This window comes from Urocampus carinirostris, chromosome 19, assembly GCF_059441175.1.
Source record: "Urocampus carinirostris isolate Australia breed hairy pipefish chromosome 19, RoL_Ucar_1.0, whole genome shotgun sequence".
NCBI classification, from domain to species: domain Eukaryota; kingdom Metazoa; phylum Chordata; class Actinopteri; order Syngnathiformes; family Syngnathidae; genus Urocampus; species Urocampus carinirostris.
In genome coordinates, this window is record NC_142367.1 from 24,330,957 (window position 1) to 24,346,985 (window position 16,029).

General features: G+C 34.9%; 1 protein-coding gene across 1 annotated transcript in view; it reads right to left on the reverse strand.

Moving 5' to 3' along the window:
• nrap (nebulin-related anchoring protein) overlaps window positions 1-16,029 on the reverse strand; it is a 73,483-nt gene that overhangs the window by 52,175 nt on the left and 5,279 nt on the right. Inside the window, exons 3-11 of the mRNA XM_088324270.1 lie at window positions 12,940-13,034; window positions 12,765-12,852; window positions 7,838-7,930; window positions 7,682-7,774; window positions 5,260-5,355; window positions 5,079-5,183; window positions 3,277-3,384; window positions 1,320-1,427; window positions 409-516 (exon numbers count right to left, since the gene is read on the reverse strand). Coding sequence (XP_088180396.1) covers window positions 409-516; window positions 1,320-1,427; window positions 3,277-3,384; window positions 5,079-5,183; window positions 5,260-5,355; window positions 7,682-7,774; window positions 7,838-7,930; window positions 12,765-12,852; window positions 12,940-13,034 — 894 coding nt within the window. The remainder of the gene's footprint in view (window positions 1-408; window positions 517-1,319; window positions 1,428-3,276; window positions 3,385-5,078; window positions 5,184-5,259; window positions 5,356-7,681; window positions 7,775-7,837; window positions 7,931-12,764; window positions 12,853-12,939; window positions 13,035-16,029) is intronic.

Here is a 16,029-nt window from a genome sequence, read left to right on the forward strand (position 1 = left end):
TTGCCCATGTTTTCCCGAAAAGAAACGAGCATGCATTGTTAAGTGAATGAAGGGTATGTTTGGTTAATGGAGTCAGATAACTCATTCGAACAATTTGGTAAACATTACATTTGTCATAGATTTAATTCCCAACAGGGTTGGCATTTGGACTGTATTTCTTACTTTCACCATTTTCATCCCAGAATACAGCGTGAAATCGCTCTCCCCGCCCCGAGGGTAAAAGTAAGACAGAAGCAGATAGGCAGGGTTGAAAATCATATATAAAGGCTCTTTGAACTCAGAGTATTGTAAACACATACTTATAGAGAAAATATTGACTTATAAACCTTTCAAGGACACCTGAAACTATTTAACCGTCCGAAATAGGATAAGCCTATCAGAGGGGAAACACAAATTGAGCTTACTCACATCACTAGCGTTTTCCTGAGCCTTCTTAGCCAAGTGGTAGCCGGGTGTTATCATGGCGGGGAAGCTTCCTTTCCCCCGCTGTTGCTCGTACCCTTCCATGTAGGCGATCTAGAAAATTACATATCAATTTAGATTTCAACAAACTGGATAGAGCTTTATATTGAAGGCCAGTATCTCCAGGTTTCCTTTTCATATGTTAGCACTGCTGTTTTTCAGGTACTACTTAACCGAGCTACGAGTTGAGGACCTTTAACTGGTGACTCTATTATATCTAATGTATTGTCATCTTTCCACTTCCTAATCTGGTTAGAGCCCGGTTGTGCTCTTCTCTGAAGGGAGTAGTACACACCGTTGAAGGAGATCTTCTGTTTCTTGGCAATTTGTTGCATTGAATAGCTTTAAAAGGGAGGTCCATTTTATAGCTTTTCTAACCAGATTTCCCTTTTCTTCACATTTTCTATGGGTCCCGAAAAAAAAATAGGTGATAAAGGGAAGGAAAAATGGAAAACGGTGGCAACAACAATCAAGTCGAAGAATGAAATAGTAGTATGAGTGTGTACCGTTGGAGCACTGCTTGAAGGTACAGTATAAGGTTGAAAACTGTTATATTTTTAGCTTTTTACCAGTATATAAATATTTGTTAAATAATTATTCATGTTTAAGTACACGCTTTATGAATAGTTTGAATTTCTTTTAGTATTTTACACAATGGATGTACTATTAGAACACTGGAATCTTGTTGGCTGGAATGGGCCTCAATACAGGAAGAAAAAGCAGAACATTTCTCATTACTTTAATGTTATTCTCAGTGGAAAAAAACTGCAAAATAAGGATATTATGAAACAACCCTAAACTTTTGAACAGCAGAGTATGACGTATGAAAGCAGAAAGCAGCGATAAACATCAATAACCTGGCTGAAGTTGCCGGCATTCTCTTTGGCGTAGATCATTTCAGCCATGGCTGAGTCGGCGCTGGCTTTGCCCCTCATTTCCTGCTCGTAGACGTGACGATATTTGATCTGGAAGAAAACAACAAACGAGTGATTTTAGTAGATGTAGAAACGATTGGAGAAAGTCGATAGAAAATCTGGGGGATGTTGTCATTGTGGCTTGTTTAACTCTTTGAGACTTGGGTAGTTGCTAGTCATTTCCGTGCCCTAAGCAGAAATGCTTTATATGGTTTCTTTTTTGCTCCGCACACTTGTTTCGGTTTTAGAGACAGTTGTGTGAGACTCGCATCTAATTGGCCAGTGCGCCGGGGTGGTCGCATCTGATAGGCCGGTGCGCCATATGAACTGACAAAAAAATACCTGCAATTCGAACCAAAGAGAGTGCGCCCTTAAAAACAGCGCGCCCTTTAAAACAGTGCGCACTTTAAAACTGCGCGCCCTTTAAAACAGTGCGGCAAATGGGTATGGAAATACGGTACAATGATTTTTTTTATCCTAACATTGACTACCGGCGAGCAAGGCATGAGCTTCATCTCGTTTTTTTTTTCCTTTCTCTGCTCCAGACTCTTGTTACCGTTTCGAGGCCATGTTCACTCAAGTCTTGATGCCCTATGCGGTGCGCGTTATGTGTGTTTGCTGGGCTACGGCCCTGGGTGGTTGAATTCCAGTTTGAAGCGATTCTTCCAAACAAACATATATATATAAAATATACATTGGAACCTCGGTTTTCGAACGCCTCTCAGTTCGAACAAATCGACCAAAAATTTTGAGAAATTCTTGCTTCGCTGTACGGTCAAAAAAATCGGAGTTCGAACGCCGGTAATGCGTGAGTACGTACGCTAGGGTGCGATGCTGAGCGGCGTACGGGTGTTTTAGCCCCTTATTATGCCTCCGAAGAAAGTCAGTTCAAGCGGCAAAGTTGCTACAGGTGAAAAAAGAAAAGTAGTGTGTACAACTATTGCATTTAAGAAAGAAATAATAGCCAAATATGAAGGAGGTGTGCGAGCGCCTTCTGCTGACCACCACAAAGGTAAGAAATCCTATTCATAAGATTACGATAACGCGAACGTACGATTAGCCTGGGTTAGCTTTAAGTTTACGTTGAACATTCAAGGTAAACATTCAGGGTGTTGGAACGGATTAAAACGATTTACATTATTTTGAATGGGAAAAATGATTTCGGTGATCGAACAAATCGGTTTTCGAACAGAGTTCTGGAACGGATTATGGTCGAGAACCGAGGTTCCACTGTACCTCTATTTAATCAAGGGACTGTTTATATTAAGTCGCGCCCCACCTAGTGGTTAAAAAGAAAAAACATATGGATTTGAAAAAATAATAATACGTGAACTATCATAGAAACCTGCGTTTTTTAAAACAAGAAAATAACGTTTGTATATTTTTTTTAAAACATGATCCTCGCTTAAAGACGTCATTGTCCGCCATCTTTCTGCTTACAGGGAAGAAAAAAGGTTCAGTTTGATCACTTTCAATCTCCGTCGTTTGTATTTTTCCCATGTGCTTTCTAGCACTCATGTTTGGTTGTGATTTGAGGCATGATCCTCTTACAAAATGGCCGTCTCTTAAGCCGGGAAAACAAGGGGTTTTTCCTCTGATACTGAGACGATTTGTTCAGGTGGAATTCTACTTAGGGACATGAACGTTTTACCAACCCAACAAAAATAGAAAAACAGAGAGAAAGAGAGAAAAAGTAAGGGAGAACGAGAGCGAAAATAAAGGATAGGGATCAAAATAGAGAGAAATTCAGAACGAGAGAGAGAGGAAACATTTTGAAAGAGAGCTGACTGAGGCCGCAATCATGACATGAAGCCAGGAGATGGCGGCAGAGAGTCGCAAGATTTCAAGGTGCGGACGCCACTTTGACCAAACTACGGCGAGCGTGCCAGTTTCTGCTCACGTTGCTGGCTTGTTGGCCGGCCCTCTTGGAGGTCTTGTATCCGGGGGTGATATGCGCCGGAAAACTGCCTTTGCCCTTGCGCCGCTCGTACTCCTCCGTGGAAGAAGACTGGAACACAAATAATGGACGTCGGCATCTAGTTTTCAGCCTTTGTCGATCCCCCCACCCCCTATGAAATGATTTCAAATGCGAATGTTTGCCCCCGACCCGAAAACAACTGAGTCGAAAAGCCATCTCGCGAGTGCGAGCGTTGGTCGGGGGAAGTCCAACTCGTTTGAGCTCGAGGGACACGTGGTGGGACAAAAAAACGGGCTGGTGGATCAAAAGGGAGGAGACACAGAAAGAAAGAAAGAAAAGAGAGAGAGCAAAGAGAGAAAGGGAGAGTAAAAGACAGAGAAAAGGAAAGAGAGGAAGGGGGTAAGAGTGAGAGAAATAACAAAAGACAGAAAGAAATAACAAAAGAAAGAAAGAAACAAACAAACAAACAAAGAAAAGAGAAAGAGAAGAAGGGGGTAAGAGAGAGAGAAATAACAAAAGACAGAAAGAAATAACAAAAGAAAGAAAGAAAGAAAGAACAAAAGAAAGAAACAAAGAAAAGAGAAAGGGGAGAAAGAGATGTAGAAATAACAAAAGACAGAAAGAAAGAAAGAAAGAAAGAAAGAAAGAAAGAAAGAAAGAAAGAAAGAAAACAGAGAAGGTGGAGAAAGAGAGATAGAACCAACAAAGGACAGAAAGAAATAAAAAAAGAAAGAAAGAAAGACTCATATAAGAGTGAAAATACAAGAGAAAAGGGAAAAGGGAGAATGATAATTAGAGAAAGAAAGATGAAGAAAGAGAGAAAGAGAAAGAAAGAGTGAGAAAAGGAGCGATAACAAGAAAACGAAAAGGAGAGGCAGAGGGAGAAAAAAAAGAGAGAAAAAGTGAAAGAAGAAAGAATCAGAAAAGAGTGAGAACACAGGAGAGAGAGGAAAAGGCAGAAAGATAATTAGAAAGAGAAAGAGAAAGAAAGAGAGAATGAGAAAGAAAGAGTGTGAGAAAATAATAGAGAAAGCAAAATAAAGAGAGAGCGAACAGGAGAGGGAAAATGAGAAAGAGAGTGAGAGAGAGAGTGTGCGTGTGAGAGAGAGAAATTAAGAGAGAGAGGAAAAAAAGAAAAAAGGTAGCAAGAGTGAGAAAGAAAGGGAGAGAAAATAGGGGAGGAGAGAGAATAAGCAAAAGAAAGACAAATGTGAAAAGAGAGAAAGAGAAAGAAAAAGGAAGTTAGAGGGAAAAAGAGAAAGCATAGAAAAAGAACGAAAGAGAAAGAAAGTGTAAAATAGAGAAACAGAGAGAAGAGAGAAAGAAAGAGAAAGTAAGGGAGATGGAAAGAGAATATGAAGAATGAAGATAAAAAGAGAAAGAAAGAGAGCTAAAAAGATAGAAAGAGTGAGAAAAAAGGGAAGGAAGAGAGAATACGGGTAATCTAAAGAAATAGAAAAGGGAAAAGGTAGGAAGAAAAAAAGGAAGTGAGAGAGAAATATAGAGAGAAAGCAAAGAAAAAGAAACGCAGAGAAAGAAAGAGAGAAAAAGGATTAGACTAATAAAAAGAGAAACAGAGAGATATCGATTAAGGATAAGCGGTGCAGATAATGAATGGAGAAAGAGCGAGAGACCCAGAAAGAGAAAGAGAGAGAAAGTAACACAGCTTCAGTTGCTTCTCTCAGCGTTATCCCTCCGGACCGGATTCACACCCTAGGCAGGCCCTATGTGGCCCGCGTGCCACACGTTCGACACCCCCGGTGCCCGAAACATCAAAGACTCACCTCGCTTCCCATCCTTCCTTGTCCCTGCGCCAACAGCACTTCGGGCGGGTTCGCGAAAGCAGAGTATTGGGAAATCCTCTCCTGGCGGCCATTTTTGTAGTCCGTCTGTCGGGGATAATGCACACGGAAGCATCAGGAATCCGGTCTCCTTTAACAATCCCTTCGGCACACGGACCCTTACGTCGCTGGCTAAAGTGATGGCCTTTTTGGTCAGGTGGTATCCTGGCGTGACGGCGAAGCTGCCTTTCCCTTCCGACTGCTCGTATTCTTGCGTGTACTTTATCCGGAACCCAAAGTTTGTATTACTCTTCACATTGTACTGCAGTAAAACTGACCAAAAATACTGCTAATACATTAGTATCAGAACACAAACAACTCGAAAATCAGTGACCTGCAGTCCGGATATAACATTTTTAATACATTTATATATATTATATTACAATACAGGGGCGATTTTAGGTTAGGGTGGGCAAACTACGGCCCCGCCAAACAAAAAATGGTTAAACTATGTTGCCTTAGTAATACATAGTATTACTACATTTTTCGGGTGTACCAATTTGGTCCCCAATGCAACAAAAATACGACAAAAGTACTACACAACTCAATTGCAAATGTAGTGATTAAACAGAGTCTAACGTATTATATTGTCCTTATTCTCATTCGAAAAAAATGTCGACAGAAATACTACAAAAATATTACAGCAGTAATACTATGATACAAAAATGTCACAACAGAAATAGTACAACTGAAATAGTACAAAAATATTGCGACAGAAATGCTACATAATACAGCAAAAATTATACTATGGAAATATTACAAAAATACTACTGTTGTAATTCTACAAAATTAAGGTAGAGTAATACTGTAAAACACTACATAAATACTACGAAAATCTGACTGTAGAAATACTACAAAAATACACCTCAAGTAATACTACAAAAATACCACGGATATACTACAAAAATTATACTATGGAAAAACTACAGAAATACTACTGTAGAAATTTTACAAAATAACAGTACAGTAATACTATCAAAAAACTACAAAAATATTACAGAAATCAACGAAAATACAACTCAAGTAATACTACAAACATACCACTGATATACTACAATATTTATACTATGGAAAAATACCTCTGTAGAAATTCTAAAAAATACAAAAAAATGAAGTAGGGTAATACGATAAAATACTACGGAAATACTACAAAAATCTGATTGCAGAAATACTACAAAAACACAATTGAAGCAATACTATAAAAATACCACAGATATGCTCCAAAAATTATGCTATGGAAATACTACAAAAATACTACTGTAGAAATTCTACAAAATACTCCAAAAAGGACAGTAACACTATGAAAATACTACAGAAATATTACAAATTAAAAGTCCATACATGCTATAAAAACAACTACAGTAATTCTATAAAAATACTACAGAAGTACAACAAAAATGCAACTCAGGTAATACTACAAAAATACAATAGATATACAACAAAGATTTTACGATGGAAACAATACAAAAATACAACTGCAAAAATACTCCAAGAATACTACAAACATAAAACTACATTAATAATACAGGAATACTACAACAATTCTACAAAATAATGACTACAGAAATACTACAAAAATATAACTCAAGTATTACTAAAAAAATATGATAGATATATTACAAAGATTGTACGACTGAAATACTACAAAAATACAACTGCAGAAATACTCCAAAAGTACTACAAACATAAAACTTCAGTAATACTACAATGCTGCAAAATAATGACCACAGAAATACTTCAAAAATTCAACACAAGTATGACTACAAAAATAATATAGATATACTACAAAAATTATACTATGAAAATACTACAACAATAAAACTGCAGAAATACTCCAAAATACTACAAACATAAAACTACAGCAATGTTAAAAAATAATGACTACAAAAATACAACACAAGTATTACTGCAAAAATAATATTGATATACTACAAAAATTATACTATGGAAATACTACTAAAATAATGACTACAAAAATACTACAAAAATACAACACAAGTATTACTGCAAAAATAATATTGATATACTACAAAAATTATACTATGGAAATACTACTAAAATACAACTGCAGAAATGCTACAAAAATACTAAAAACATAAAATTACACTAAAACTACAGCAATGCTACAAATTGATGACTCAAATACTACAAAAATACTACAAAAATAAAACTACGGTATTACTAGATATACATGCAAAATAATGACGACAGAAATACAACAAAAATACAACTACAGTATTACTACAAAAATACTATATATATACTACAAAGATTGTACAACAAAAATACAACTACAGTATTACTACAGATTAACATACAAAATAATGACTACAGAAATACTATAGAAATGCAACTATAGTAAAAATTCCAGGTATACTACAAAAATGTCAACGGAGAGTGGGAAAGGGAATTTCAGTTTCTTGTTTGTGAAGTACTTTTGAGAAATTAACACTCGACCTTGACTTTACACTTTTATACATCACCGTTTGAAGTACTCTGCACTGTAAAGAAGTATCCAAGTATTCGAGTACTATGGAAAAACCTACGTTGCTGATGTTTGTGTGAGCTTGCGACAGGGTCACCATCTCCTGGTTGTACCAAGTCTGCTGCTGGGAGTACTCTGACCGGGTCTGGAAGGACTGCTTGAATACAAAAAAAACATTGGAGAGGGACATTGAGAATTACTGGGAAATGGCTTGTACCTGATTGGCCAGACGTGCCTTCTCCAGCTCCATGGACTTCATGTCGAGGTGGAAGGTGGACATGAAACGGTCGCCGTCCTCACGGTATTTCAGCTACCGAGACAGAAAAACATGAATACTACAAAAATACCACAGATATACGAGAAAAATTGTACTATGGAAATACTACAAAAATACCACAGATATACGACAAAAGTATACTATGGAAATACTACAAAAATACCACAGCTATACAACAAAAATTATCCAATGGAAATACAGAAATACTCCAAATATACAACTACAGTATTACTATAGATAAAAATACAAAATAATGACTACAGAAAAACTGCAAAAATACAACTACAGTATTACTACACATAAACATACAAAATAATGACTACTGAAAAACTACAAAAATAAAACTACAGTATTACTACAAAATTACTATTGATATACTAAAATGATTGTACGACAGATATACTACAAAAATACAACCGCAGAAATAGTACAAAAGTACAAAAACAGTATTGCTAGATATAGACACAAAATAATGACAACAAAAATAAAACTATAGTATTACCACAAAAATACTATACATATACTACAACAATTGTACGACAGAAATACTACAAAAATACAACTACGGTATTACTACAATACTTTAGATATACTACAAAGATTGTACGAAAAAAATACTACAAAAATACAACTACAGTATTACTACGGATAAACATACAAAATAATGACTACAGAAAAACTACAAAAATACAACTACAGTATTACTACACATAAACATACAAAATAAAGACTACTGAAAAATTACAAAAATAAAACTACAGTATTACTACAAAAACACTATAGATATACTAAAAAGTTTGTACGACAGATATACTACAAAAATACAACTGCAGAAATAGTACAAAATGTAACAACAGTATTACTAGAAATAGATACAAAATAATGACTACAGAAATACTACAAAAATAAAACTACAGTATTACTACAAGAATACTATACATATTGTACAACAGAAATACTACAAAAATGAAATTACAGTATTACTAGAAAAATACTATAGATATAATACAAAGATTGTACGACCAAAATACCACAAAAATAAAGTACAACTACAGTATTACTACAGATAAAAACACAAAATAATGACTAGAGAAAAACTGCGAAAATACAACTACAGTATTACTACAAAAATACTATACATATACTACAATGATTGTACGACAGAAATACTACAAAAATGAAACTACTGTATTACTACAAAAATACTATACATATACTACAACGATTGTACGACAGAAATATTACAAAAATACAACTACAGTATTACTACAAAAATACTATAGATATACCACAAAGATTGTAAGAAAAAAATACTACAAAAATACAACTACAGTATTACTACAGATAAAAATACAAAATGACTACAGAAAAACTGCAAAAATACAACTACAGTATTACTACAAAAGTACTGTACATATACTGTACTACAACGATTGTGCGACAGAAATACTACTAAAATGAAACTACAGTACAACTACGAAAATACTATAGATACACTACAAAGATTGTACGACAAAAATACTACAAAAATACAACTACAGTATTACTGCAGATAAACATACAAAATAATGACTACAGAAATACTACATAAATAAAACTACAGTATTACTACAAAAGTACTGTACATATACTGTACTACAAAGATTGTACGACAAAAATACAACTACAGTATTACTGCAGATAAACATACAAAATAATGACTACAGAAATACTACATACATAAAACTACAGTATTACTACAAAAGTACTGTACATATACTGTACTACAACGATTGTACGACAGAAATACTACAAAAATGAAACTACAGTACAACTACGAAAATACTATAGATACACTACAAAGATTGTACGACAAAAATACTACAAAAATACAACTACAGTATTACTGCAGATAAACATACAAAATAATGACTACAGAAAAAACGTGAATACTACGAAAATACCACAGAAATACTACCAAAATCAAACTTCAGGGGAGAAAAACGACGGATATACTATACCACTAAACATCAAATTTAGTGCAGGGACCCGTTGTGTGTGTGTGTGTTTCAAAACCAAATTGAAATTAATATATTTAAAAAAAAAACACATAAAGAAGTACAAGATGTACATGTATTCATGATAAATGAAAAAAATTGGATAGGCTCCGCCCCTCAGACGGATTTTCTTAACCCGATGCCAACCTGACTTAGATCATATATCAGGATTTAGCTAGCAGATCATTTGGCTAGCCCCCCGCTGACATAAGCCACGGAATCCGACAGACGGGAACAGGTGACGGGGGCGGGGACGAAACCGGGATCCTTTTCCTGCCGTTTAATTTTAGCCGTAGAGCCTGCGAGCGAAACACCGAAATAACCCCAAGAGCCGTCTCCATTCCCTCAGGCTGCCGTCATGAGACCCTCTCGACCACCTTTCCGCGAAAACACACGAAGGGGGGCGCATCAAAAACCACAAAATGGCCAGAATTCCGATTTATAATCCGGTGCGCCTTATATACCGGAAAACATGGTGGACAGCCGGGATTCGGACGAAGAGACAAAAGCTGGAGAGAGTAGTTCCTCTGAGGACTTTTATGACATTCAAAACAAAATAAGTAATAAACTGAATATTCTGGGCTTGTGACCCGGACAAAGTCCTCCCTCAAGGGACTACAAAAAAACTCAGCTGGATTTTGAAGAATATCTGATAAAACTAGGTCAGACCTATCACAACACTACTTGGAAAGTACTAAGTAAAAGGATACATTGAAAAAAAATAATCGAACAATAGTAACTGTAACTAGTAGTAACTGTTTTCCCTTTAAGAAACATATATAGTGGTATTGGAGTGCCCTCTTGTGGTAAACATGTTAATCGTTTGTCTTGCTTTAGACAAAAATTGTCCGTAAGTACGAGATATTTTATATTTTTCGATGTACTTTTTTTTTTGCATTCCTGTTAGCAAGTTTTAGCTTAGCTTAGAAATTATCCGTATAGTTAGCAAGCTAACGGGACTTTTTGTGTAATTTGTTTCTAGTTTTTCGACAATAGTATAAGAGTAAAGGTTGAGGCCGTTGTCTTTATAAACGTACAGTATTACTATAAAAATACTACAGAAATACTGCAAAAATACCACAGATATACGACAAAAATTATCCGATGGAAATACGGCAAAAATACTTCGGTAGAAATTCTACAAAACACTACAAAATAAAAGTACAGCATTACTATAAAAATACTACAGAAATACTGCAAAAAATACCACAGATATACGATAAAAATTACCCGATGGAAATACGGCAAAAATACTTCGGTAGAAATTCTACAAAACACTAGAAAATAAAAGAAGAGTATTACTATAAAAATACTACAGAAATACTGCAAAAAATACCACAGATATACGACAAAAATTATCCGATGGAAATACGGCAAAAATACTTCGGTAGAAATTTTAAAAAACACTACAAAATAAAAGTACAGTATTACTATAAAAATACTACACAAATACTGCAAAAATACCACAGATATACGACAAAAAATATACGATGGAAATACAGGAAAAATACTTCGGTAGGAATTCTACAAAACACTAGAAAATAAAAGTAGAGTATTCCTATAAAAATACTACACAAATACTGCAAAAATACCACAGATATACGACAAAAATTATCCGATGGAAATATGGCAAAAATACTTCGGAAGAAATTCTACAAAACACTACAAAATAGAAGTACAGAATTACTATAAAAATACTACAAAAATACTGCAAAAATACCACAGATATACTACAAAAATTATATTATGGAAATACTACAAAAATACTAAGGAAGAAATTTTACAAAATAACAGTACAGTAATACTATAAAAATACTACGAAGATGTTACAAAAATATACAAAAAAAAAAAAACTCATGTAATACTCCCAAAATACCACTGGTATACTGCAATATTTATACCATGGAAAAACTACAAAAATAGAAAATCTAAAAACTACTAAAAAATAAAAGTACAGTAATACTATAAAATACTACTGAAATACTTCAAAAATCTGATTGCAGAAATACTACAAAAACACAACTGAAGTAATACGACAAAAATACCACAGTTATTCTACAAAAACTATGCTATGGAAATACCACAAAAATACAACTGTAGAAATTCTACAAAATACTACAAAAACAACAGTAACACTATAAAAATACTACAGAAATATGACAAAATAAAAGTACAGAAATGCCTTGAATACCACTACAGTAATTCTATAAAAATACTACAGAAAACCTATTGTAGAAATTCTACAAAACACAAAAAAAAGTACAGTATTACTATAAAAATACTACAGAAATACAGCAACTATCTCATAATACATGCCCCCAGTCATCCTCTCTTAGATGCAGTGCACTCGTCCTGTCCCATGTACAGAAAAACACCCCAAAGCATGATGCTACCACCCCCATGACTGACAGTCGCGATGGTGTTTTTCGGATCGTACTCTTCATTCTTCTTCCTCCAAACACGCTTCGTGGAATTGTGACCAAAAATTTCTATTTTGGTCTCATCTGAGCACAAAACTTTCTCCCATGACTCCTCTGTATCTGTATGGCCGGACTAACGGGTCAGAATTCTGGATGTTACACAGGTGTTTAAATACTTATTTTCAGCTGTATCACACGAATACATTGTTAGAAAATCATGCATTGTGATTTCTGGATTTTTCTTTTTAGTTTATCTCTCTCACAGTGGACATGCGATGAAAATTTCAGACCCCTCTATGTTTTCTAAGTGGGAGAAATAGCAAGGGTGTTTAAAAAGTGCCCGAGGATAAATAGTGTCACCTTGCAAAGGGTTTTGCAAAGATTAGTGAAAGCGTCATGACATCATCTCACCTCATCTGTGGCCTGGAATTCCGTGGCGGCGGTGATTTTAATGGGCGCCTCGTACACGCTGGTGAAGGTGTTGTTCCTTGGGTTATGTCTGCAAAACGGGAAAAGGCGAGTTTAGGTTTGGCGAGATTCGGGAAAAAAAAAACGACGGCGCTAGGTATTGGTTGGTAGTACTCACACGGAACAGTAAGGCCTTTTCTTGTGGCTGACAAAGTTATTGGCTGTTAGCACCATTTTACAGACATCGCAGTGGAAACAGGATTTGTGCCAGTTCTAGGAAAGAAGGATATATTATTTAAAGGGACAGTGTGTAGTATTTGGCGCCTCCTGGTGGTTAAAAAAAAAACGTAATTTGAAAAAAGTAAAAACCGTTGAAATGATAAAAAAAGTTATATAAACTATCATGATCGAGAAATGAGGATCCTCACAAGAGGGAGCTGACATGATTGGCCGCCATCTTGGTGCTATGGCTTACCCCCAAAACGTATGGGTTCTTTTTTCTTTTGCACCTGACTGTAATGATTGTTTTTTTATAAAAAAAAAAAAAAAGACTAAAAAAAAAGGTCTTGCTCATTTTAAGTATTATTTTGTCATTTTCCATGTTTTTATCTTCTTCTTTTACTTGTTTTTCTTTCTTTTAATAATAATAAATAATAATTTCCTTTGTATTGTCATTCTTTGTAACAATGTACACAGAACGAAATGTCGATACACCTGACCCGTTGTAGCGAGCCGATGCAGCCGCAGCCAACAGAGGGCGCCGCCATTTTAACAATGTTATAAGTCACGGTTTTCTGGCCTTTTGCTTTTAATTTTTCTATTTTTCTTCCCCCCCCCCCCTTTTTTCATTTTTACTTTCTTTTGTTTTCTTTTTTGTCTTACTTTGTAATATATTTTCTTGTTTTTTTCTCCCTTTTCCTCTTATTTTCTTTCCTTTTTTTTCTTCATTTCTTTCTTTTGTTTTTATGTCTTACTTTTTAATTTATCTGTTTTACTTTTTCTTCTCATTTTTGCCCCCCTTTTTGCTCTTATTTTCTTCCATTTTTTCTTTTTTATTTCTTTCTTTTGTTTTCTTTTTTGTCTTACGGTACTTTTTATTTTTTCTCCTTTCCTTTTTCCTCCCTTTTCCTCTTATTTTCTTTCCTTTTTTCTTTTTTTGTTTTCTTTTTTGTCTTACTTTTAAAATTTTTTCTCCCTGTTTGTTTTGTTTTTTCTTTTATTTTGTCTCCTTTCTCCTCGTATTTTCTTTCCTTATTTCTTTTTCATTTTTTTCATTTGTTTTCTTTTTTGTCTTACTTTTTAATTTTTCTGTTTTCCTTTTTCCTCTCATTTTTGCCTCCTTTTTGCTCTTATTTTCTCCCATTTTTTCTTTTTTATTTCTTTCTTTTGTTTTCTTTTTTGTATTACTTTTTATTTTTTCTCCTTTCCTTTTTCCTCCCTTTTCCTCTTATTTTCTTTCCTTTTTTCTTTTTCATTTCTTTTTTGTCTTACTTTTTAATTTTTTTCTCCCCGTTTGTTTTGTTTTTTCTTTTATTTTGTCTCCTTTCTCCTCTTATTTTCTTTCCTTATTTCTTTTTCATTGTTTTCTTTTTTTTTCTTTTTTGTCTTACTTTTTAATTTTTCTGTTTTCCTTTTTCCTCTCATTTTTGCCTCCTTTTTGCTCTTATTTTCTCCCATTTTTTCTTTTTCTTTCTTTCTTTTGTTTTCTTTTTTGTCTTACTTTTTATTTTTTTCTCCTTTCCTTTTTCCTCCCTTTTCCTCTTATTTTCTTTCCTTTTTTTCTTTTTCTTTTCTTTTTTTGTTTTCTTTCTCCGTTTTTTTGTTTTTTCTTTCATTTTTTTCTCCTTTGTCCTCTTATTTTCTTTCCTCATTTCTTTTTCATTTTTTTCTTTTGTTTTCTTTTTTGTCTTACTAAGTTTTCTCCTTTCTTTTTTCTTCTCAGTTTTTTTCCTCCTTTTTCCTCTTATTTTCTTTCTTCTTTTTCTTCTTTCATTTTTATTTCTTTGCAAATTTTGAGGGAACGTTTTATGGTGTTTTGGTCTCTATGAATCCCCGTAGTTTGTATTCTTCCTCGTTCGTTTCAGCACTTGTTTTTGGTGGCACAACAGCATACATATAGTGGTCAATTATCACACACAGTACCTTTAAGGTAGAATATGGTGGTAAGAAGACAGGACTACAAATTTAGCATGATCTGAGGCTAAAGCCGAGCAATAGACGAAAATAATCGGATTAAAAACTCATTTTGGAATTCAATGCTAGGTTCTTAAAGAAGGTGTTGATTAACAACGACAGTGTATTTAGTGCCCCCTATTGGTAAAAAAAAATAATTTATTAAAATATAACAAAATTGATTTAAACAAGGTGCAAAAATACATGAACTGTCATTAAAATACTTGCAACACCCCAAAATTTTGATATATTTTACATAATATGAGCATCACCGAAGGAGAGCTGACGTAATTGTCCGCCATTTTCCCTTAGAGCAGGGGTGTCTAACGGGCGGCCCGCGGGCCGGATCAGGCCGGCTAAGCGACTGAATCCGGCCCGCGAGACAAGGCAGAGAGAAGTGCAAGAGAAAAACGAGCTGCAGGTTAAAATATGTCCACTTGATGTTGCCAAAGTCAGGTGCCTCCCACAAATGCTGTATTTAGAACTCTATCTCTCTCTTTCTCTCTCTCTCTCTCTCTCTTCTTCCCTTTTTCTCTCATTCTCTATCTCTCTCTTTCACGCTCCCTGTCTCTCTTTTTTTCTCTTTCTTTGTCTCTTTCTCTTTCTGTGTCTTTTTACCTTATTTTCTCTCTCTTCCTTTTATCCTTTTTTCTCTTTCTCTCCCCCTCTTTTGCTTTCCCCTTCTCCCTTTCTCTCCTTCTGTTTTTCTTTCCTTCTCTCTTTGTCTCCTCTCTTTCTTTTTCTTTCTTTCTTTCCCCTCTCTCACTATTTCTGTTTTTTATCTCTCACATTCTCTCTCTCTCTTCGCTCTCTCTTTCTCCCTTTCTCTTGCTTTGTTCCACCCTCTCTCCTTAGCTCTCCCTCTCTTTCTCTTATTGCTTTCTCTCTCTTTTTCTTTCTCTCTAATCTTCTAGTCTGGCCCCCAAGAGAATATTTGTTCTATCGTGTGGCCCCCCGAGTTGAAATGAGTTTGACACCCCTGTCTTAGGGGAACCCCAAATTTGTGAAAGGCTGGCCCCAAAAAATTGGAGAGAAAAAAGTGCGGATTGGTCAGTCTGAATCTCCGTAGTTGGTATTTTTCCATGTGCTTTTTAGC